Below are 25,950 nucleotides of genomic sequence, written 5' to 3' on the forward strand. Positions count from 1 at the left end.
GCTACAACCACCTTCAAAAGGAAAAACTTGGAAGAGAAATAACTACTTCATACGCTAAATATCACAGACTCCATGAACATGGCTCTTTTTCTGAGTGGTTTCCTAACAGTTATTATTTCTCCTTCTCACCCTTGATCTCTGAAGAACTTTTTTCATAATTTTTTTCTTTCACTAGGACAACATTTTTGCCTCCTAAAGCAACATGTCCCCATGGTGGCCACTCTGGTCATGTCAGAGTAGGACACATTGGGTTCACTTATGTCACAGCAGAAGATCTACAATAAGAATAACTCTTGAACTAACTGTTCAACTGAATCCTTGTTCCTGGGAATTATCTTTATAAAAAGCAGCAAAAATAGCCCAAGATGCTTCAAGTTAACCAAGCAGCTGGGGACAAAATTATTGACTACAGTTATTTAGGGTAAATTTTAGATTTATTGGCACTTTGACTTTCATGAACACTGTTAAGAAGCAGCAATCTGTGGTCAGTTGATCCTGTCTGGATGCCAGGTGCCCACCAAAGCTGCTCTATCACTCCACTCCTCAGCTGGACAGGGGAGAGAAAATATAACAAAAGGCTTGTGGGTCAAGATAAGGACAGGGTGAGATCACTGGTGGCAGTTACTGTCATGGCCAAAACAGACTTGACTTGGGGAAATTAGTTTAATTTATTACCAATCAAATCAGTGTAAGATAAATAAACTGAAATATTAAAACCACCTTCCTTTCCCCCCACTTCTCCCTTCTTCCCAGGTTTACTCCCGATTTCTCTAACTCCTCCCCGCCAGAGGCTCAGGGGGATGGGGAATGGAGGTTGAGGTCAGTTCACCACACATTATCTCTGCTGCTTCTTCCTCCTCAGGGGGAGGACTTCTCACACTCTTACCCAGCTACAGCATGGGGCCCCTCCCATGGGAAACAGTCCTCCATGAACTTCTCCAATGTAAGTCCTTCCCAAGGGCTGCAGTTCTTCACAGACTGCTCCAGCTGAGCCCCTTCCACAGGGTGCAGTCCTTCAGGCACAGGCTGCTCCAGCGTGGGTCCCCCACAGGGTCACAAGTCCTGCCAGCAAACCTGCTCCAGCGTGGGCTCCTCTCTCCATGGGTTCACAGGTCCTGCCAGGAGCCTGCTCCAGCGTGGGCTTCTCACCGGGTCACAGCCTCCTTTGGGCATCCACCTGCTCCAGCATGGGGTCCTCCCCGGGCTGCAGGTGGAGATCTGCTCCATCGTGGACCTCCACGGGCTGCAGGGCACAGCTGCCTCACCAGGGTCTGCACCACGCGCTGCAGGGGAATCCCTGCTCTGGAGCCTGGAGCATCTCCTCCCTCTCCTTCACTGATCATGATGAGTGGTTTCTCTCACAGATTCCTCTCTTTGGATGCAGTTGCGCAGAGTGTTTTTTTCCCTTTTTAAATATGTTATCACACAGGTGCTACCACCATCACTGATAGGCTCAGCCTTGTCTAGTGTCAGGTCTGTCTTGGAGCTGGCCAGCATTGGTTCTGACATAGGGCAAGCTCTAGGAGCTTCTCACAGAAGCCATCCCTGTAGCCTTCCCACTACCAAAACCTTGCCAGGCAAACACAGTACACAATACTCAGTTGTCACTGGGCTTTTTCTCTACAAATTGCCTGAATGCTGGCTGACTTTTGCTGGTAGACTTCAGACTGACTGCTCCTTCCTTTAAATCGATCCTTACTGTTTTCATCGCTAACACTTTTAACTGCTTCAGTGCTCAAGCCACTTGTATCCAGCTCCTTCCAGTCTGTGGTTACTAACAAGTCCCCATGGTGACTCATGCCCTCAAGGGTGCTGGAGCCACCATCCAGTCTGTTGCTAAATCAGACAGGTCAAGGGTTGTCTAGCAGCCATCAGTCATGGACTCACAACCACTCTGCCATGGATGTCCAGCCCCAACAAGCCCTTGGCCAGGAAGATGGGATCCACACCTCAACTTCTTTTTGTTTTACTTGTTATACTTCTTGTTCTTTTAATGGAAAGAAAGTGAATTTTTTTTCCCTACAGATCAAACTGAGAAAATGTCACACATGGGGAACACTCCTGGTATTAATTAGAAAAAAGTGTTAATGACAACTGTTTTATAATGTACCAGGAAATATTTAACAGATTCAATCAATAAAGTCTGTGAAAACACACTGAATTTCAATATAATTAATTTTCTCAAAAAATCTAGACAAATTCTGCAATAAACTTACCAGATACACTAGAAATTTTATGCAATAAACTTATGAGATGCACAAAGTTTATGCAGTTGCCTAACCAAGTACACAGGGAGTATGTGACCTCTGAAGGTCTCTTCCAGCTCAAACCATCCTATGATTGTGTGAATCCCCAACCAAATATCCCAGGTTTATAGCACTGTGGCCATCATTTTGGAAAACAGTGTAATGTTAGAAAAGATCTTTCAGCACCTGTGTTATCAAGAGACTTAAAGAAAATTTCAGTAATTATCAGATTTGGAAAATGTTATGAAAATGCTTACCAGAATTAAATGGTATTGTGCAAACCAACAGAACTGATTTTCTGCACATGCCTTTTAAATGAACAGCTTTCACTCTATGAAGAGCAATACAGAAATAAAAATACTCAAATTTCACACTTTTTTCCAAGAAAAAATATTTATTTTATTGAGCAGTTCATTTCACATTTTCCATGACAAAATAAAAGTGGTAACTGTGAAAATACTGTAACCTGAAATTCAGTTTAGAAGTCAAAAATATCCCAGAGAGGACCTGGAGAAGTTCTCACCAGTGGGGACTTTTTCCAAAAGCGTTAATATCAAGGCTGTGAAATTAGAAAAAGAGCACGTTGGCATTACAAGATCGTGTGAGAGCCATGGAAAACCTGGGAGAAAATGGAGAAGCAGGCTTGAGATTTCTGCTGTTTCATCTTTTCAAAAGTAATTATGATAATTTTTTTAAAGGAGGCAATCAAAGTTAAAAGCAATAGGAGAGAGAGCTCTGCCTGGAAGAGACTGTGTGAAGGTCACAGCATCAGATGAAGCTGTTCAGACATAGTGTTTCTAAGTAGTCACTAATTAAATTGTCTCTTGCTATATGGTCAGATGTCCAACCTATCTTCAGCACTTTGCAGAAGAAGCTTTGGCGAAAGCCATACAGCAGAAACATGAGGTTTTCTGGCATTGCATGGCTCTAAAGAACGTGTGCTCCACAAATTCATTTTGACTGCTCCTCTATGACCCCATGCACTGAGCTATACTGCAGAGTTATGCTGGGGACAAGCCCCGAGTTCCCCCTACAGCTCCTGGGGACTGACTGATGAGGGGCCACAGCCAGCACTGAAGCACAAGGATGCAGCACTGGAGCCAGGAGCTGCTCCTGAGCCCTTTCCCTGTTTCCTCTGTCAGCTCCTGGAGGGGCTTTATTTCTACCAGCAGTTTACCCCACCAGGATTCCAGGTATTGCAGTTACTCAGAAAGTAAAAGAAAGCTGAAGAATTTAATGATTATTGAAATGAGCAGATTTTGCTTTTAATGCAAATATTGACTTGTGCAGTAAAAAGGAAAATTTTGCAGGATACCTTGTATCTCTGACAAAGAAACACCATTAAAAGGACATAAACTGAGCAGAACAAAAAAATCCAAATGCACAAACTGAGCAAGTGGAAGTCAGCAGGCGACTGAGTAGGAGGTAAATCAGGGGTTTTCTGGCAGGAGCAGCGGAGGAAGTAAAAGAGGATTGGGAGCTCAGTGCACACACTAGCAGGGCCTGGCTAGGTGGCTTATTTTTATATCTAATTATTCAGCATGCTCTTGAAGGAATATTGCTGTTTTCACTTCTGAAATAGTGGTGTGACTTGTATCAAGTGTAATTTGTTTCAACATTTTTGCTAAACCAAAACACACCAGTGTGTTTATTTTGGAGAGGTGGGGAGCAAGTGGCAAGGATTGGCTAAAAGATCTTTTTCTTCCCTCCGTGGATTTGGGTCAAGTGTTTACAGATTCAGATCTGCCATCAGAGCAGCATCCACCCAAATTTGCTGCCAGGAATGAACTCCTTTAAACCTGGAAGGTTTTTAAGGTGACTGAGTTTTCAGCAAGAGAACCTTCCTGTATATTTTTGAATGCAAAAAAAGCCCTATTGGTCCAGTAAATAATATCTCATTGCAGAAATCATGAACTGCTGACTGTCTCTGCATCATGAAATACGGCAAGTGTCAGGGCAGTTGTACTTGCACTGATTATACTGCAGTTCAAGCTCACTTCAGGCTTGGATATGGGATTCTTTTTTCAGTCATTAACAAAAAGATTTGGGGAAATTATTTTGCTGAGAGCAAGAATTTCTGGCACCTGACTCTCAGAGAAAAGTTAATATTACAAAATTCCTGGGATCTAGAGCCATTATAGAGGTGCTTCAGCTGAAAGGAAGCAGAAATGGATTAAATGTGTTATTTATGGTGAAGGCAGGGCTTTATGGTAAACCAGGAGCAGGCAAGTGTTGGGCAGTTGACAAAACTGATCAACCAGTTACATAAGCAATGAAATACCATAGTGAATATCCTGTGGTTACCCTATACTTCCATTCTAAGAATTAACTTCTTTTCCCTGGTAATTGGTTTCCCCCCCTTCATTTCTGTGTGCTGCTGTAAAGGTCTCTGATGTCTTGTATCCCCTTTAGGCATTTTGACCTCCTAAGTACTGTAACAGGCAAATCAGAAGCTAAACCTTTCCCATCCTTCTTAGGCACAGACAAATACTTAATAAAATGCAAAAGTGGTAAAAACTGGCAATGAGGTCTTCAAGGTAATTTTTTAATGTGAAGCTTGCATTCAATGCTCAAACACAGGTTCTCGGAATTGGAAATACAGTAATTTCTGTATTCGTCACCTAATGGACAGAGATCCCAGTCTCCTGAAGTTCCCTGCCAGTACTTAAAGGCAGCCTATAAGAAAGGTATGGAGGGACTCTTTATCAGGTAGTGTAGTGATAGGATGAGGGGCAATGTCTTTAAACTGAAAGAGGGTAGATTTTGATTAGATATATGGAAGAAAATCTTTACTGTGAGGGTGGTGAGACACTGGCACAGGTTGCCCAGAGAAGCTGTGGCTGCCCCCTCCCTGTCAGTGTTCAAGGCCAGGTTGGACGGAGCTTTGAGCAACCTGGGCTAGTGGAAGGTGTCCCTGCCCATGGCAGGGGGTAGGAACTAGATGATTTAAGGTCCCTTCCAACCAAAACCATTCTATGACAACATTCCCCCTTGAGGCAGGTCTGCTTTGCTTTCCCAGACCTTTGCCCCAGAGGCTCCTGGGCTGCCCTTCTCCTTGAAGGACAGCCCCAGAAGAGCAAGAATCTTCAAGGCAAGGGACATTGTTTTTCCTTGTCCATGCCAGGACAATGTGTTTTTCCTAGTTTTCTGATGAAAATCCAATGGCTGTGATGATCATAACAACTCAGTAAGGCTGGAATTTAAAAAAAAAAAAAAAAAAGGGCTGAAATCTGAAGCAGAGACTCTCCTGCTCCAACCATCCCCTGCTGCGCTCCCTCCTGACAATCATCAGTCCCCTGGAACTGAACCACAGCCTGAATGAGCCCCCCCGTCACTCTGAGCTACCATATGCCTTGTCTCTGTGACACCATTTGTTTTCTTTTACAGCTATTTTCATCTGTTGTTAAACATTCCTCTGAGATGAGACCTACTTTTATCCCCAGCCAAAACCCATCGCTAGCTCCCTGGGTGGTATACGCCTGCCTCTCTCCTAGATCCAAGAGGCTGCAGCTGCATCACTATGATCTTGTGTCAGGTCTCCTTCTCTCTCTCTTTCTCCCCTCCAGTCAGGGTTTTCTAGAAAGGCAATGCCCTTCTTTCAAACCATTAGCAGTAAAGCCTGTGAGTGCTCACTAGATCAAAACCTAGAGCAGGCTTACCTATGCAAAGCAGAGCTTTTACTTGAGAAAGGGTAAAACAAGAATGAGCTGCTAGCCTGCCTCTGAACCTGCTCAGATGCCCTTGGAGTAAGAACATCCAACTTGCCTGGATATTTGTTCGATCCAAAACTGGACCCTTAAGGAGACCCATTTTTGATCAAACACAGCCTGAAGGAGAAATGCCATCTATGGCCTGGCATTTCTTTCAGTGAGGTGGGACAGACTTCTCCAAACCCAGAGATTTCAGCTCACCAGCTGCCAGTGGCAGTTTGCTGCCAGCAAAAAGAAAACCGACCCAGCTGTAGCTGCAAGCCAGGTACAGCTGCCAGTAGGTACCTGCAGACTCCCCCAGAGTGCCTGGAAGTGGTTACCTACTCGGCGCCAGTGTCCCGTGTTGATATCACTTCTCATGCATAATGCATCCTCTGCTGCCTGCTGCACCGCTGGAGAAACTGGGAGCACAAATGTCCTGTCCCGTCATTGCCTAGTGTTAGGTTATGGGATTGACAGCTCATTCCCATGCACATGAATGAGCAGAAACACCATGAGAGGCAGGGGAACCCCCATACCCTCACCAGACCCCTGACAGGGCTGCTCCCAGGGCTGTCACGAGGAGCCACCAGCATCATGGGCAGTGGCAGAGGCTCCCCATCAGCTCACAGACGGGGGGGTGCTGCCGGCAGAGCCTCAGGGGGCAGATGGCTGGCACTGTGTTTTCTGCCTGCATTGATCAGCATCCATGGGGCTATGTGCTCAGCCTCGCCGCCGGCTGGGCACAGGTACCCAGAGCTGTGGCAGCCTGGCCTGATCCAGCAATAGCTCTTTTCCATTGCAACACTGAATCTGTGCTTCTTTCACAGCTACAGACACCCGAGCTGGCTCCACACTAACAAGTTCCATCAAAAGCTATAGCCGAGCTGGGCTCACACACACAACTGCTTTAACGCGCTGTGCTCTTCCCACACCCGAATTTTAATCCCTAGTAGCGCTGTGCTACATGAATTTACCACCTGGGGTCAGCACCAACTGAGAGAATTTCAGACGTTATCCTGTTTTCTGCACAGACATGCACTAAAAGAGCCAGAAATGGGAAGGAAAATGCTCCTCTGTACCTGAGTGGACATAAGGAAGGTTATCCCAAGTCTGTACAAAACCCTTTTTATCCTTTTGCATCAGTAGCAGATGCAAGAGATGCACCCTGGTAGCCTGTTCGGGGAAGAAGGCTGCGTGCTAAGGCAGGGGTTAGGCACAAGGTAGGTTACGCTGGCCGGACTGAGTAACGCCGCTCCTGGAAGCAACACAAGCGGTGTTAGTGCTCAAAATAATGTTTCTGCTGCTGAGCTGAGGTCAAGGGAGCTTGCAGAACCATGGAGGGGCACCCCAGAGATACTGCTTTGAGCACAACGAGGCCACAGCTTTAGATTAAGAGCTTGCCCCAATTGCAAATGCTAATTCACTGCTGACCAGAAATTACTTTTAAGCCATTTTTTTAATCTGGACTGGTTCACATAAAAAAAAGTTTAACTTCATAAAAAAGGAAGTGGTGGCCAGTAGATTAGAAAGTACATCTCAGGGTCACTTCTAATGCCAGTTATTTTATGTATGGACCACATTTTTTGTTGCTCTGCTGGCAGAGCAACAGGGAGAGGAAGAACACAGAGGCACTAGAGCCCACAGCAGCATGCAGATCTACACAGCCACCCACAGAGCCAACAGCCCCCACCCCGAAGCAGGAAATCCCTATTCCTCTTTCACATCTTTTCAGATCATTTGAGGAGAAATCACCTACAGCAGCTGCAGGCTCTTCCCAACATTTTCTGGTATTTGACGTCTCAGTGACTCAGCTTGAGCATGTCGTCTTCTTTGAAGATTTCTCCTTTTTTCTCCCAAGCAATAAGGATTTTTTTTTTTGTCTACCTGCCACTTTCACTGCAGCTTTTTTGGACATGGCCTTTTCAACTTGCCTCCACCAGGGATGTGAATTAAGTTGGAACACAACTGTCTTAAATCTTGTGGAGCCCTGTAGCCAAAAATGGTGAACTTTATACTTAGGAGGTTTTCTGTCCAAGAAGTAACAATCTGCCTGGTGAACTTGCCTTTTCCTCTCCCCAGCAACAGCTTGCAGTCCACCTGATGGAAACTTCCCTCCACAGAACGAGATGCAGTTATGTGGGAGTGCGAGGCACCTCCTTCTTTCCCCTTCAGACATCACACAAACACAGACACAAAATGTCACAGAAACAGAGATGGGGACTGCTGGCTCTTGCAGTCAGCTTCCCTCATCCAGAAGAGAAGCCAGCAGGACCCTGAACCCAACAGGAGTTTGCGGGGGGTGGAAGGGAAAGGACAAGACCTAGAGCCACAGACAAGCTCCCACACACAGGAAGGCAGAAGGGACTACCACACCTTTTCTTTTGCCAGAGGATGGTTTTGGTCTGTTTGCCTCACAAAACCAAGCAAACCCAAAGGACCTTTTTACCCCCAGGAATCAGAAGGCAGCACCTCCCCTCCACCCCACCCAGTGGTTGTGAAATAAGACTCTTTCTGCCCCAGACTGCAAGCACGCATTATAACCTTAAGTTTAGAATCAAAGGGAATAAAGTCAGTTCCCATTTTCTCATTCTTTTTCAGGGGAGAGAGACCAGAGTTCCCCTGACCCCATGTTTTAACAGAGAAAGGAAATGCTTTTAGAAAGTGAGTTACCTTTAATCTTTATTCGGACAAAGTAAATATATATGTAGCTAGTTTTGATGCTTTAATTGTGTGCCATTGCACAACAATCCATACTTACACTTGACTTTGCATCATTAACTGTTAAGTTCCATTTTATACCCAGGAATAGATTCAATGGCTTGGAAAAAAAAGGGAAGAAAAATCAATACAAACAAGATGTGTCAGAAAGTGGTATAAAATAAGATTTATTTGCAAATCATTTTGACAATAATGAAACAGGTATCTCTGAGCTGTGCATTTTGGGGATTACATGTTAGTTCCTTTGCTTTCTGAGATTTCCATTTGCATGCAATATGGGATACCTCTAGAATTCAAAATTAACTTTGAAGTGTCCTTTTTTGCTGTGCTGTACTAAATAATTCCTTCCACAAGCACACTATAGGAGAGTCAAAGTCTTTGTAATAAGCTGTCACAGGAAACGCACAATGAAACAACCTTGGCTCAGAAAGAACTGTTGCATGAGAGCTGTTTCACGTTTGTGTAACAGTGGTAAGAGCTTCAAGATTCCCACAAGAAGTGACTGGTGCTTTACGTAAAAACAAACAACAAAAAACCACAACAAAACCCAAGAAAATCCCCAAACCCAACACAAACCAAGATCTACCTCTAAATCCCACAGCTATACCGAAACCTCAGAGTTCTTTCTGATGTAAAAATGCACAGTACATCTGGTTATGACCTGAGTTTCCTCTACTGGAAGCTAGAGCTGTGTCTCACGTTAAAAAAAGTTCAAGATTTAATAATAATTACTGTATATAAATGAACCTAGGACAAAAGCAATACAAAGTGAGAATTGATTTACCTTAGTGCCTGATTGTGGGAGGGTAACTTCTAAATTATGGTTAGAGCCACAGCAGTTGGAGAAGAAGACAGCAGTATCTTCGGAATGTGTCTTCAATTTCCACCCTTCTCCCCGACCTTGCTCTCTTTGTCTTTCAAAAAGCCAGGAAATTTCAACTTTGAAGTCATATTTTGGATTAGACGAGATAGGAATTGTATTCCAAGAGCCCTGTATGATTACGTTCTGAGCAGACCACATGAAGTATATCTTGTTTTAGGGGAAAGTCCAAAGCAACCAGAAAACAAAGTAAGAGCTACTCAGAGAGGAAATCAAAGAATCTGAACTAAATCTATTTTCCATACAGTTCTAGAAAACATTTCTTTTTATAACAAAAAGGGGGACAACTTCTCTTATGAAACTCAAAAAATCCCAATATTAAACACTGGAAAAATAGTATTTTTCCTCCCATAAATATAATGCAGGAAAAGATGTCTAGATGTCAATGTCACCAGTTCAAATAAGGCATTAATGAATGCGTTAGATCATTCAAATGTAAACAAACATGTTATGTAAATACACTCAAAATAAATAACCTTATAAGGGTAACAACTACTGTATTGGTGACAACCATTTCATTTAAGTATTTAGGCAACAAAAACTGGAGAGAATAAGACTCTTAGAGACTTCATTTTATTTTGGTCTACTTTAGAAAGACTAAAACAAGATCCAGCTGAAAGCTCTTCATCATCAGTCCAGATGCTATGCCACCATGGGGGTTTCCCTATCCCTTCTGATGAACCTAGTCCATCATTATGGAATATACTTGGCCATTTCGTATCAGCCATTACTGAAGTGGTCCTGAGAACAAGGCCCAGAATGTGGGAATCTCTTTAAGCTGAATGCCCTAGCTAACATCAGACTGATGATGTTCTGAACTGATGAGCTTCTGAACAAGCTCAAAACTGAAAGAAGGATAAAGATTTCAGAACAAATCTTATGTTGGCAAACATTGCCCTCTTCAATCCCAACTCAGCCATCTTCAGAGAACAGCAAGAATCTACAGTTACCTCCAGTGGTTACACTCTGCTATTAGACAGCTCCCAGGCTTTACTTATCTAAGCCACATGTATATCCCCATGTTTGTGGTGTAGTGAAACGTAAATACAGTTGAGGTTTATTGACTTCTCATTTGGGCAACAGAGATGCACTGCAACAATTAAGCTGCAGGTGCTAATATTCTGTATTAGCCCCTAGATTGAATGGTTATAACACTATTTTTGCAAGATAAAATTTGTCACATCTCATTAAGATTCCAAAGTTGGCAAAACTCTAGTCTGGAAATCCACTATTTGATGAGGAAGTATGATATTTACTGAGCATGTGAATTAGCTCCAAGCATACCATGTTTAACAACAACACTTTAAAAAGACCCCAAGCAGTCTGACAAGTTTTGTTCTCTCATACACCAGATCTGAAACCTAGAAATGCTCAGGCTTTTTTAGAAGTCTTGCAGAAGTGATCGAGTTCTCAAACATCACTGAAGGTTTTGGCAGAATAATGTTATATGAAATCCATAGTACACTTGCTAATGTTTATAATCCAATGATCACTTGTAAGAAGTATTATTGCATTTTAAGCGTAAAAATATAGGAGGTTCTATAAAGAAAATTAAAATAGCATTAATCTAATATTGATAGTCATATAAAATAACTCACAATTATGTAAGTTTCCATATTTAATTACACATTTAAAAATAAGTTATAAAAATAATTAGACTTCTTTAAAACCCCCAAGATACTTTCTTTTAGGAGTTTTTACTCATATCTACTGATTGTCTAGCATCAGCAACAGCTTCTGGTACTCGAACAGTCATATCATCCATTGACTTCTTCAAGCAGATTTGGCAGCCTAAACGTGATCTGTAGGGAAATACGACATTGTCATTAGTTTTACCCAATCATCTATTTCACAGCATTTACCCCCTTATGCCTCCAACATTCAGCCATCCCAAACACATTATGACCTGGAAACAGCCACTCTTGTGCATGGTCTTAATCAAGACCAGTAGTGAACTGCATGTGTAAATGCAAAGATATACCTGGCAATAATCATGATTTACATTAAATAGAGTTCAGTACATTGGAGAGTTGTACACTGAGAACATCCTAATTGCTGAGACAACATATAGTAATGGTGACCCTTCCATTTTTGGTGGGTCACTAATAGTTCAGTCAAGCGCAGGGAATAACACTTGATCTCCCAAGGACATCTCTGAAGAGATAAAGGCAATGAATCTGAAAAAAATCTTCAGGAAAAGCAACCCCCATCCAGGGTCCAATGTTTTCAAACTGAACAACTCATGATTTGGGTCTTTAAGCCAGAAAGGTTAGAATGAAAATACAGGAAGCACAGGGAGAAGGATAAAATACTCATGGCACCTAAGGAGATGCAATCCTTTGGTTTTCTACCCATCATTCGCATGAAAAAGTGTTGTATGTGAGCAATCAAAATAAAAAAAATTAACACCACAACGAAATTCTGCAGACATCACAAGTCACTTTTACTGCCGGAATATCTTTAATTCAGTGTCCACACCTTGATACTTAAGTATAGAATACTAATACCAGTAAGGATGGGCAATGTTCTGTAGCAGCAGTTGAATTACTTAGTATAGGAACGTAGGCTGAGATATAAAAAAAATGTACTACATTAATATCTATACAGAATTCTTTCAAGCATGTAGTGATCAACTGCTGTTAAAGCTCTCAATTCAATACTATACCCAAAAGTAATAATTCTATGTAAATGACTGCAGACATCAACTTCAAATGTATGTATAAATACATACATTACCAGAAGATTTAATCTCATCAATATGCATCCATAAGAATATATATGAAATCTGTTACAGATGCAATTTCTGATATTTACATTTAGCATTGTCCGTAAGGCTTGATTTTACTGAAGCGTCTGTTTTTCACTAAAGACCAATACCAACTGCTTATGTACTCTGCAGGGCAGCAATGGATTCACTTCACATGTATAACATTGCCCTTTGTTTTGAGCCTGCTACACAGCAGTACAAAAAAAAATAGGCAGCACTAAGTAACACTGTGAGAAACAAACTATCGTCTCCTATTCAAATTCTTCCACAGCATTTACAATTTTATAGATATCTAAACAGATTCCCCCTCCCTTAAAACTGAAGAAGCTTTGACACTCCCCCCCCCAATGATTTAGTCAATCCCCACATAAAAGCCATCTTCCCTTTAACCACTTCTACAGGCCTTCCCTTTATTTGCTCTCATTCTATTACTATAAAAGAGAAAAACCAACAAAACAGGAAGTCAGAGCTGCACAAGTATAAAGATATAGCGAATCCCCATTTTGTCATGTAATGATATTTTCTGGTTTTCTACCTGTTCCTATCAAGTATTGCCAACGTTCCATTTACCTTTTTGAGGTTTTGGAGGTTTGAAGGTTGCTTTGTTTTGGGTTTTTTTGGCAGGGTTTTTCTTGTTGGTGGTGGTGGTTTTGGTTTGGTTTAGTTTGTTGGTTTTTTTCTGAACACCAAAACCACTTCTCCATATGCATTTATCTTCACCTTTTAACACCAAACTTTGTTTCCTATCACCCAATGGCACAAAATCCTTGTGCATGTCTTCACTGACTGTTCTCAGTTTTACTGCACTGAGTAACAGCACTCTGCACAAGCCTTACTCTTAATTCTCTTTTCCCAAGTCTGTCACAAATGCACTCACTACGTAAAACCCAGCACCAATCGCTTTTAGATCATTGTTGATCACATACTCTTACCAGACAGCCAAATACTTCTACCTCATTAAAAGAGAAATGTTTGTTTTTAAACCAGTTACTTATCATTTACAGGGCTTTTGCTCTTATCCCATTGCAACTCAAAACTTAGTAAAGGATTTCTGGACCTAAGTGAACTACATGAACTCTAAGATCCTTCTTCATGCTCAGTGACTCATCTGAAGAGCTCTCGTACCTGTTACATTCCTCTACAAAAGCTCTGCTGAATTCTTTCCTTACCATTATGTAGTAGAAACTGTAAAAAAGCAGCAACCCGTAGACATGATTAACGTGTCCAGTATGGAATCAGACTCACTGTTCTCCAGTTCCTATGATCTCATTTTAAAAGTTGGGTTGCTACCTTCCGTTACTTTGATGTGGAAGTAGTTTTAAACCAATTAAGCCTCACAGACAGTAGTTCAGAAATGTCATATTGAATTCCTATAGAACTCCTGTGTGAATGCTATCTAGTCATTACCATTTGTTTCTACTCATTTTACTTATTTGCTATAATACTACTTCTATGGACACATCAGTTTGATACAGATACTCCAGGAAGCCCTCCGCAAAGAAACCTTCCAGTGCGTGGATACCCTGTGACATCTCTAGAGACAACAATGCAAAAAAAACCCCTTTGCTTTTATGTTATCTTTTTATATTTTAAGTACACCTTCTACATCACCCGCTGGTTCTTCATACAGACAAGTCTCCTGCTTCTGATAGGTTAGAAACAAAAATATTTTTCTGCTTTTTAGCAAGCTGTTTCTCAGCTTATTTTTTAATTAGGTATTCTTTTTAAATATTTAAACTTGCCAGGGTTTGCATCCCACCTATCTTACTACTTTTCATAATCCCTAGTTCTACAGTTAATCAAAGCAAATTTAATTTTTCTAATTAGTTTTTCATTTTAAAAAAACCCATGAGCTTTCATGGCAGCTGCTAGCTGAAGCATTCCCAAATACAGAGAGCCACTGACAATAAAAAGCTTTTATCCTTACATTTATGACAGAACATAGTAGTGCAACCCCATTATGCAAGTTTATATCAGCACAGGAGACCAGGTAACCTACAGCAAATATCAGGCACTAAAGCTCTATCATCCAGAAAAGTCACCCTCTCAAAGATATGAAAGATCCTGGCCATAGGAGAACACATGATGTTACAAAAACCTGACAGAAGTAGTAAGTGTCTTCAGAGGGTCTAAAATTTAATTTGGTCTGAAGAACTTTGAGAGAAAATAGAAATATTTAAACAGAGAGCTCTGTCTTTCTACCATTTTCCAGCTCTTCAGTAAAAACTACTTGCTTTAAACCTTTAATTAAAAGATAGCCCAAGAAAAGGGTTTTTATAAGATCATTGGCCTCCGGATATATCTAGGAATTGGTTCAGCCCAGAACACAAAAAGTAAAATTTTCTTAGGAGAATTATGGTTGATGGTGAGACTGAAGTACATTCACACTTAACAGGCTTATGATTTTTTCAAAATTGAAAAGGTTTTCGCGAGATGGGAAAAGGGATAAAACAAAAGAAAGTTTCTCCATCCTTGACTTCTTTGCCTTCACAACCTCCCAGAAAAGTTAAGATTTGGCTGAAGCAAGAAACAGTGCACCCTCGTGTAGAAATGATTAGTACAGGATTCTCATTACTAGTACAAGGAGACAAACGAGTTAATTCAGAGTACTTCTTTTCAGAGACATAAAAACATTATACAGGCCAGGTGTATAGCGCTCTGACTTAATCAGAAAGATGCTCAAAAACTTCAACAAGCAGTTCCACTGAAGCATGAAGAAAAGGGCTTATGAAACCTTGTAAGGCATAGCTGCCTACCCTTCATGTGGGTATGTTCTATGATAAAGGCTACATCTACACCAGCAAGTAGCGCAGCTCACTAGGAATGGGTCTGTGATGAGGGTGTGACACCCGAATTACAAGGGGTGTGACCGTGAGGGAGATGTAGCACAGAAGGTACTTTAGACTCTATCACCAGTCTAATCCTATGCACTGAAATGCCTGTTAGCAGTTAGAGCACACTTTAGGACTGGTTTTACCCAAAAGGGCTTGTGTGCAACAAGAGCACTCTGACATCAGTCAAAGCACAAAAAGTAGGGACACTCATGTGGGACACTTTATCCTAGAGAAGGCTCAGGGGAGGAGCTTATCAATGTACATAAATACCAGAGAGGTGGTGGCGTCTCCATTCCTGGAGATATTCAAAAGCCGTCTGGATGTGGTCCTGGGCATGGGCTCTAGGTGGCCCTGCTTGGGCAGCGGGCTTGACCAGCTGACCTCAAGAGGTTCCCCCTCCAACCTCAACCCTTCTATGATTCTGTGAAAAAAAGATCTGACCAAAACTAAAATACTAATGTAAACACACTCATAAAATCTATTAACTAGCTACAGACTAATGGAGACAGAAACCAGAAGGGAAGGGAAACAAGAATAAGAAGATTCACACACAAGAGCACCAGCAGTTTTTGTTGAAGGAACTGAGTTTTTGGTCACTCCAATATCTGACACTTCTGCATCAGACACCTCTGAAGAGCAGTATTGGCAAGCACCACTCTTCAATTACAAAACCAATACTGACATCTTTTTAATATGAACTCAGATAAACAACATTTAAACTTGGCAGTCCCATTTCTGTAACAGAATCTAGGTATTCATTAAAAGCCGATTAAGGCATTCTAAGAATACTGGACAGCAAATCCTTCTTTCTGTTCTTTGATGTAGTGAAGTGTTATATTGCCTTACGTTTCTGTGAGGCCGTATGCCAGGTCCAGCATGTCCATCTCTTCATCAGTAATTGCATCTAGTTTCTCAAATATGTGGTCTTCAAAGATTAAATGACAAGTGGAACAGGCTAGCGTTCCTTCACACGCACCTAAAGAAAAAAAAATCAAGTTAACAGAAAATCAAAGTTTCAAATTACAGCAGAAGATTAAGAAGAAATCCTTTATAATGTGTTTGTCTAATAGAAGCAGTATCTTTTGATTAGAAAAATGTTTCATATATTTCCACATTCATATATCTACTCTGCATTCAACTGTCAATAGTATTGCTACAGTTCCTACAACATTAAGATTTACTTGAATGCTACAGTTAAAATACTTAATTCCCTTTCTACCATTTAAAGAGAGAAAAGTTTTCTACTATAAGAATGCAAAAGCAAAACAATGCTGTCAGTCAACACTATCAAATTTATTTTCAAGGTTGATCTTTCTATCCCTCTTTCCCATGGTTTTGAGTTGGTTTTCTCAAGAAGTTCAACAGAAGAAACCTGCTATACAAAAAATTCTTCAGAAGTACAGGAAGGAGGGATTTTATACTTCATATTTCTTCTCACTCAAAAAACCACTAATTCGCAGCAACAAAGGTAGTCAGGCTAGAGAGAGAGGGTCTTCTCTGTGTTGTAGGCCTATGTGTATTACTAGGTGATCCAGCTCAAGCCAAGGATCTAATAATTTGCAAGGGTTGAAAAGTACAAGCATCAACCACATCTACCTGCTCAAGCAGTTAGGTCACCAGAGGACTGTAAAAGTTTGAGCACTAACAAATTTGTCTCTGCCACAGTATAGGCCTGGCACGGAGTTCTCCACTTTGTTGGAAACAAAACATGCAACTTCAAGACGAGGAGAGCGCTGAACTCTTCATACTTGCATGGAGATTGGGGTTGGGGCACACAAACCCCCACCTCTGATTTAAATTGTTGAGAGAAGCAGGTAATACATTAGTCAAGTTTCATTTATTTACTCATTTCCAGGGAAAGCAAAACCAAGAGCATTGTGACCACGTCACCTTGTATTCGTATGGAAACAGAGGAAGCAAAGCTGCATGTATAACCACTGTTATGAAAAGAAACAATGGGATTCATCATCAGACCACAGGAACGATACAGAAAGCAGCGCGCTGTTAAATGTAGTAATGGTATCAACAGCATATATTCAAAGTGAGCATGACACTGTTTTGGAAGACTTGATTTTTTAAATATGTCTTCAAGTACGTAAAAATGCATGTGAAAAAAATCAGACTTTAAATAAAGTGCCAAATAATGTAAAATTTGTCATATCAGTGGTTTAAGCATTTTAATGTGGGGGAGGTGAGGGGAGAAAAAAAAAAAACACTGAGCAGCCTATTTGCAACTGTAAAGCTAGCAGTAGCAAACAAACTGAGTGCAGCTGAATCATTCGACAGTTTTCTAAGTCTCTATACAAAGCTATTTCTATTATTATTACTGCACATGGGATGCCCCCTAGTGATAGAAGTAAACAGGTAAGACTTACATTTTACATTTTTTCCTCATCACTTTTTTTCCTAAACACAGAGCATACATTTGCACATTATTTATACTGCATTATTCCTCTGTCCTAGTATGATGTTTCATTAACAAATGATTATTGAAATGGGATTGGCATATGTTATAATTAAAGATTGTTACAGCATCCACAATTTTTAGTTTGGCTTCTGTTTATTGACAGCATTATTTATGTTTTTTTCCTCACTTTACCACAATGCTTTAACATGGCTGGTATTTACCCAAACTCAGAGAATATTTACTGGAAAATACAAGCAGACTAGCCATAAGTCTATATGACACATTCAATAAGTGATACATAAAGCTAGTTATCACAATGCATTACAGGTGTTCACAAGACAATTCTTCTTCCTCAGTTGTATGCAACTCTAGACGTAAGAGCTCTCTCAGACTGAAGTCTGAGATTTAAAATCTTATCAAAGATTTTATGACTAACAGTGAGATTTGCACTTAAATAAAACACACCTCAGATTTCAAACTGTGCTACACTAGCCTACTTGTTTTTTTCTCTCCAATTGCTCAATGCTACACACTCACTCACGAAAATTGTATTTCCACTTCCTACTTTAGTTTGTACTATTAATTCTTAAGCTCATGTTCATGTAAATACCTGTCCTGAGGTACTTAAGTGCCACTCCCCAATAACATGGCTTTCAATGTCCAGAATCCAACTTCAATGGAACTAACTATGTAAAGTGCAGAAGTTTTAAGGAATACAGGTGTTATAACCTCCTCCTATTTTGATTTTAAACAGAATTAGTACCAAGTTACAATTTCACTAGGTCTCCTTTACCCCAGTCCTTTAACAAGAATTAAACTTTTTGCTCTCTTCCCTGCCAAGTGATGTGGATTTGGTTGTTTCTTTCACTGAGCACTCAAATACTACAGCAATTTGTGCTGCAAAGAAACCTGGTAAGAGAGACAGTATGGCACTACAAAAGTAACCAGACATTGTAAGAAATACACCAGTTTTGCATTGCCTCCAGAACCTATCGGCTCAGAAAAGTCTGCAGGTGGCATCTTTTAAGATTCCACCTTCACAGCACTCTGTACACATTCCTCTCCTTTAACATTCAAGCAAGGTTCACCCCAAGTAATTTTTTAGAACTTGACCCAAAATACTCTATGCACCTGCACGGGGAAAAAAAAAAAAAAAAAAAAAAAAGGAGAAAATCCAAATAAAGTACAGCTAGATTTTATAAATTCACAAATATTCATTTACAGGTGGACTCAATGATCTTAAAGGCCTTTTCCAACCTAAATGCTTCTATGATTCTATAAATACGTATGAATAAACTGGTAACTCAATTTCTAGACACTGAATACAGTGAATCTACTTACCAAAACCATCTATGTCTAGATTATTATCAACAACAACATCCAGCAGTGAATCCCCAGGTTTTCCTTTGGCTGTTAGTTTGTCACCATCACGATTTATGAAATGGACAGTTATTTTATCTTCTGAGCTGAAAAACAAAAGTATATAATGGAATTAAAGCAGGAGTTCTAGAAATTTTTATATCTTTAAAACTGATTGAATACTACTGAACTATCAACTCTAAGACCACAGAAACCTAAGTTATTGGCTTTTAGAAGCTGCAACAGGTACAGGCATTTATTGCTGTACATTGAACAAAGACCATGAAAAATAAGAAAAAAACCCTTGGTTTGTGTTTTGTCACTAGAAGCTATATAAGATCCTGATGTTTTGCCTTTCACCAAAGAGACTCGGAGCTATTTTATATTAGGCACAATATAAATGTGCTTATTTTAAAGGCTTCTCTCCACACCTTTCTGCAGACTCTTGCTTTGGATTTATAAAATTTTATTTGTTCTCATCATTATCATTTAGTACAAATTTTACTGCTTAGAGCTTAAGACATTTTACTTTATTAGTTCCACAATTTAAATCTCCTCTCCTCCCCAAAAATGGAAATACTCCAGAAGCATTCTGCTTTTTTTGTGCAACAGGTTCTCTTAGGATTTCATGTTGTAAATATTAATTCTAGTGAAGTTCAAAGTTTTGACACTGACTTCAAAGAGAGAAAGTTTTGTATTTTCCTGCTTTGCTTTTCAGATTATTATGTTTACTTAAAAACAAGTCTCTTGCAGTCTACATAGAACTTTAAGAATAAAGCTTTTAATATGGAAAAAAACAGGATTTTGTGTGTCCTGTATTATGTTAGTTCACATACAAATTAAAGTTTAATATAATAATAAATAAAATACAGTCTGTTTTTAAGCAATCATTTTCTTTCCTATACTAAGTGAGCAAAACAAGAAAAACTTGTTGGACTGTGATGAAACCTGTTAAGAGATGAGAATACAAACAGAGAAACTAAAAGCTAATGCAAAAATCTATGTTTCAGTGTGAAATCCATGTTTAAGAACAGCATGCTTAATATTACCTTTAATCTTTATAGCAAGTGTGGGCCTTGAGTGATTGATTTATCATATGGAACGCATACAAGCTTGAATATCAAATCCCCCCCTGGAAAACTCTTAACCTGGAGAGCTGAATTTGAAAGTGGCCATACTGAAGCATCAGTGAACAGATTATTTTTGGAACTGGCTGTAAAAGAAAATGTGTTTTTAGCCATCTGAGTCCTAGCTTGTTTTGAAAAACAACAAATGTTTGTTGCTCTAGACTTAATCTACTTCCCACAACTGCAAGCTCAGTTGGCACCAGTACGTGCCATGATTCATTATGATGTCATGTTCAATCCTTGTCATATCATCCCTCAGTCCATCCTCCAGAAGGCAGCCACAAGCTACTATTAACTACAAATTCATTCCAAAATTATCATCAATAATGAAGGATTGACCTTGTTGATCTACAGAATGCAACTGAAGCATGCACTACAATAAAATTCAGAAACCTTAAAGATATATCTTTACAACATGTGATTCATGTTGCACAGTCACCTGTAATATCAAAGAACCACCTCCAGCAAACCATTCTATGGGGGTTTAAGTTACCACTCTGGTCTTCATTTTGCTCCTCTGCTGTGCTAACACCTTCCACAACACAATCAAGGAAATAAGCACTCACTTCTTAAATATACTAGTACAAAATTCACCACCTCCACTGGTAGCTCAAGACTGATGGGTTTAGATGGCATCTGGAAAGGTATAGATTCACATTCTGACAGTCAAAGTAAACTACTGACAGTGTAATTTTAAACTGCTTCAAAAAGTCCTTCCAGAACTCATTGAAATACACCCTCCTTTACTGAAATTTTTCTGTCAGCATGACAACCACAACCCTGACAGGACACACAATGCAAGATACACTCTCATTTATAGGCATTCTCTGCCCAAGGTATAGACATGGCAAGTACTAAATATTTGTTCAATATCCAAAACATACCCTTTCCTTTATTATAGGATGAGGTGATCACAAGAAATATGGTGTTTTGCTGATCAAGGATGCCAATTCAACTCAGACACCAGAGTGAAAAGCGTAGGCTTATTTTACTGTTAATAATTAAAGGATATAACCAAGTAACACAGAAAATAACCAGTAAGAAAAATACAAAATAGTATCCTTAGATATTACTACATAAATTATAGAAAACAAGAATAAGCAAGGTAACGCACCTCATCATTACTACATGATGGGGAGAACAGTGATTAAGAAAGATAGATCACCACTTACATACGTTACCAACATCCAGATCCAGGGGAGCCCTGGCTGCAGCAAGGATTTGGAGTACCTTTACCTGCACGTGAGAAGTCCTACGTGATGCATCCATCTGTAGCTGAGGCATCCAAAGTCACTGCAAGAGGGTCCAGCCTTATATACCAAAAAATCAGCAAGTCAAAATGACTGGCACCTTTGTTTTGAGTGGAAACATCTGGTTTCATCCTCTTGTTGGATTCCACCCAAGGCCTGGCCAGAGCTCAGGGGTGCAGGGGGGAGAACCAAGGGAGTTTCCAACAAGGTCAAACACTTGGATTCTCAGCCTTGAACAAGGCCATACAAAGAAAGTTGGATACAGTCTCACAACATTTCATCCTCACTCCTGACTATATTTTGTCTAAACTACATCTTTCACTAATGAACATACATATTTCATTAATGATCAGATACTAATAATAAACGCTAATGGTAATACAGATTTTACTAATTATCAGATACTAATAATGGATAACATTTGGTTGTGAGGTTCATCTTTGTTTCAGGGCCTGTTATTCAGGACCTAGCACTACACATGGATTGAACAGCAAGATGTCTGCCCATCCATTAGATCAGTGGAACCTTTGTAAAAGACAAGTCTTCCCCCTCCCAATTTTCACAATACATCTGAAACTGTCTTCATCTGTGCCTACACTTTAATCTGGCATAACTCCACAGTGTCACAAGAACAGTCCAGCCCTCCCTCCTTTGTTCCTTTCTATCTCCAGCGCTCACACTGTCATGCAGTAAACTGGCTCTGGAGACAAAACTGGCTGAAACTCAACCTTCACATATGAATGTCAGAACCGGTACACAGTCAGATCTGCCCCTTAAATGAAATTTACATCAGCTTTAAAAAATTGTGTTACTACAACTTTAGAATGCAATAACATAACCTAAACTTCATGATCATCTTAAACTGATCTCTTTCTAATATAAAAATGTGGGTTTGGGTGATTCACACTCCAAACTGCCCTGCCTACACCGATACTATCACAAGTCAACTCATTTTGATAATCTGTCTGAAAAAAATCAACCATAGAAACAAAGTAGTCCCAGATGAACCAGCAAGCAAAACTGACAGAATTGCCACTGCCCACAACAAAAATGAGGAAAGAGGAATGGGATTCCCTTTTCAGTAGTAACAATCTTACATGAGCTTCAGGCAGTTGTAGAACTGCAGCATGGCTGTGCATGCCTAACCAGTGCGGCATGCAGCAAGGGGACAAACTGAAGTACCACCATTAAGTCACCAACTTTTGTTAAAGATCACTACAGTAATTAATCTTTTCTACAGGACCTAATTCACTCTGGCTGATAATTACAAATAACTTTTAGTTTCATGTACGTTAGAGATAGCCTTAAGTCTTCCAGTAGGATCTGTTCTTCTGCTATTGCCATCTTTACCATTCTTCACATAGCCAAAATGTTTAATTAAGAAAAAAAAAAAAAAAAAATCACTGAGGTTTTATTGTACATGAGTCTGAGTGGTGAAAGTGTGTGTACATAATATCAGACTTATCAGACATTCAAAACACACACTGTGCAGATCTTTTCAATAACTGGGAGATACCATTAAAAAATAACCAACGCACCTGCATGAAACAGTATTCAGGCTTTATAAATTTCAAGTAACATGGCTTTTGTCTACGTAGACATTGTTTGCATGAAGAAAAAAACCAACCAAACACCACCATACTGTGAACTAGTCACAGACAATTAACATGAAACACATGCCAGGTCTATGGAACTATAAATAGCCTCAGGAAGAACAAAACATATTTTGTGTAATCCGCATAAAGCACAAATATCCCAATTCACGCTCAGATGAACCCTTTTTACCAGATGTAAAACACAATTAATTTCTTGATATGGTTGCTACAGTACTATCAGCTTTGTTATCAAGCTTCACTACCCTAAATTAAGCATACTGCAAATGCACAGAGCACCAGAGAACTGTAAATGCTGTTCATTGTCCCTCCCATGCAAAAAAGAGCAAGTACTGCAAGATTCCTGACAGCTACCCTTAAAAAAAAGTATCCTTCTGAATCTTCAGCTATTACTTTCAAGTTAAGAAACACCTTTTACATTCCTCCAAACAAAACAAAGATAACAACTGTAGCCTGGAGTAGCACATGGTGAGACCAACTCTATTATTACCAGATATTTTATTAAATGGTAAATCTAACAGCCCTCCCTAATTGCCTGAAGAGTTTCATGAATGAAACTATTATACAGGGCTCAATTAAAATGCGGAAGTTATAAATCTGAACTAATCTTTAAAGCATGCAGTAATTACGTTGTGCACCAAAGGTACTGTGCAGCTATCTGAACTGGTATAAAAGAATTCTAAGATAATTACTGTTCACCATAAAATGAAGGATAGCAGATAAAAATGGAGCAAGAGAAAGAATGAAACGGAAATTAAAACGTAACACCTGATGTTTCACTGAAACGCTTGGAAACCTCTGCTCACAGGAATCACCTCAGCTGATGATTTTATACAGCTAGGTCTTCATGCTCTAGACACAAATACAGTTAACTCTACACATAAAAACAATACTATATCTTTTTACTGGAATAACACTGACTATACAAAGTTCAGGATCTGGGTCTCAAATACAACATCCAGAAGTTGTAGGACTAGAGAAAATAACCTGCACATAAATGGAGAAAACGCTAACATAGGAAAGAAACAAGGATTTTTCTTTTTCTCCCGACTCACTCAGCCAGGTTATATAGAATATATAAACAAAACATTTGAGATACTTGCTTGAGTGAGCTCTTTTGCTGGTGTGCTTGGGCAATGAATGTGAATAAATTGCAATCTGTATTCAGTCTGTTAAAGACCTGAGGGATTACAAATCTTACATTAACACATTAAGGTAAGGGAATGTTTTCCCTTTTTAGTATTGTTTTCCCTCCCATTTTTACCCTGTTTAGTAATTTTACTAACTTTTAAAAACTTGAAAATACTTCACAAAGGTATTTTGGTTTTTTGAATTAAAAACCGTGAGTCGGGGACCTCACAATAACTGATCACCAGGGCAATCATTCAGTGGACACTTATTTTTAAGCAGGGTCACTCAGAGAAGAGATCTAAACTAGCAACTTCCCTATCTCATATAGGAGTCCTAGATCAAAGTTAGTCTCTCCACATTAAAAGTATCTGCTGGAACAAAGTAAGAGAGCACATACAGGAGAGTTTAAAAGCAAATTATTGAAACAACTTTGATGGCAAGGGCACTACCCAACCATCTGGAAACAGGCTAGGCTACACCACCTGGTGTTGGGCAGCCGAGTGCAGGTCCTGTTCCAAGTCAAAGAAACTTCTCTGGCAAGCAAGAAAATTAGGCTTTTAAAGCTTCTGTATTTTAAATGCTGACAGTTAACTGTAGACTCTGACCTATCTTTGACTATACAAGCCAGAAGACCATGCATAAACACAGTCTGACTACACGTACCAAGTGGCAAATCTGTAGCTGTGGGCTGTGGAATATTAAATATCTACAGATTTAATGCATTCTGAAACTCATACATACTGGTGAAGAGAGGAGGGGTTCTGCACACTTAGATGTACAAGTGGCCTTCAGTAAAGAAAAGCTATACCAAAGGCAGAAAAGATCTTCATTACTGAGTTCTCGCTGATACGTGCTCTACTTTCTACCAGAAGGCTAGGAGACTTTCACCAGAAAAAAAAAAATAAAATTCTGCACTGCATGAAAAAGCACCACTGGTAAGGTCACGGCGTTTTAGAAAACTAGTTTGAATATTGGGAACCGCAGTTCAGCTTTCCGTAACGTTGCAAGCTTCCAGGCCCGAGCCCCTGTGCCTTACCCACGCCGCGGGGTCGGTGCGGCGCCTGAGCCGGGCAGGCCCGCAGGCTCCTCCCGTCACCAGCCCGCGGCACAGCCTTGCGGGGCACAGCTCTCCCCACCCGCCCTGGGCGTCAGGCCGGTGGAAGGTCCCTCAGCAGAGCGCGTCAGTGCCACCGCCACAGCAGCCGCAGGCGGGACGGCGAGAGCCGTGGCGGAGCGCGGCCGTGAGGGGGCTGAGGAGCAGGCCGGGACCTGCCCCGAGCGGGCCAGGCAGCGGCAGGGCCGGGACAGCGGGGCTCCGCGGCGCGGCGAGCGACCGGGGGAAGGTCACGCAGCGCCAGCCCGTCTCGGCCGGCGGCCCGGCACGCAGGCGGCCGTTGGCCCCGGGTGCCCGAGGCCCCGGCACGGCACGGTGCGGCGCGGCACGGCGCTGCCGCGGCGCGAAGGCGGCCGCCGCCGTGAGGAGCTCGCCCGGCGCCTCACGGCCCCGGCCCTCTTACCTGAGCACCGCCCGGGCAGAGAGGCTGAACAACCGGGCTGCCCTCACGGCAGCGGCAGCGCTGCCGCGGCACGGCCTCGTCCCGGCTGCCGGCGAGGCGGAGAAGAGCCAGCGGCGGGAGGAAGCGGCAGCGGCCCGCAGGAGCCGGGCCGGCCCCGGGGCAGCCATGGCGGCGGCAGGACGGGAGCGCGGGACCTCCGCGCCGGCACCGGGGGAGGGGCGGGGCAAAGTCCCGCCGCTTACGCCTCCGGCGCGAACTGCGGCGATTCTCGCAGCCGGCTACGTAGAGCATGTCCCGCCCCCTCCTGATGGCGGTGAGAGGGGACCGCGCGACGGGAAGAGCGGGGTTACGCAAAGTGCGCGGCGATGCGCTGAGGGAAGGGGCCGGGCCTTACGGAAAAGGCGCAAGG

General features: G+C 41.2%; 1 protein-coding gene across 1 annotated transcript; it reads right to left on the reverse strand.

Annotated features, from left to right (window-relative positions):
• Window positions 1-8,799: 8,799 nt before the first annotated feature.
• FDX1 (ferredoxin 1) lies at window positions 8,800-25,764 on the reverse strand. Its single transcript, XM_074915894.1, has 4 exons — window positions 25,542-25,764; window positions 18,886-19,010; window positions 15,984-16,113; window positions 8,800-11,338 (listed from the first exon to the last, which is right to left on the reverse strand). The coding sequence occupies exons 1-4, from the start codon at window positions 25,706-25,708 to the stop codon at window positions 11,224-11,226; spliced, it is 537 nt and encodes a 178-aa protein (XP_074771995.1). The 5' UTR covers window positions 25,709-25,764; the 3' UTR covers window positions 8,800-11,223.
• Window positions 25,765-25,950: the final 186 nt, after the last annotated feature.

Source organism: Athene noctua, chromosome 1, assembly GCF_965140245.1.
Source record: "Athene noctua chromosome 1, bAthNoc1.hap1.1, whole genome shotgun sequence".
NCBI classification, from domain to species: domain Eukaryota; kingdom Metazoa; phylum Chordata; class Aves; order Strigiformes; family Strigidae; genus Athene; species Athene noctua.

Bases quoted from the DNA above. Each gene is read 5' to 3' on its own strand.
- FDX1 (XM_074915894.1), bottom strand. From the start codon at position 25,708: ATGGCTGCCCCGGGGCCGGCCCGGCTCCTGCGGGCCGCTGCCGCTTCC. The intron at 16,114-18,885 runs GTAAGTAGATTC...TTTTTTCTTTAG, and splicing joins TCTAGACATAGATGGTTTTG to GTGCGTGTGAAGGAACGCTA. The intron at 11,339-15,983 runs GTAAGGCAATAT...ATTTCCCTACAG, and splicing joins GCATACGGCCTCACAGAAAC to ATCACGTTTAGGCTGCCAAA.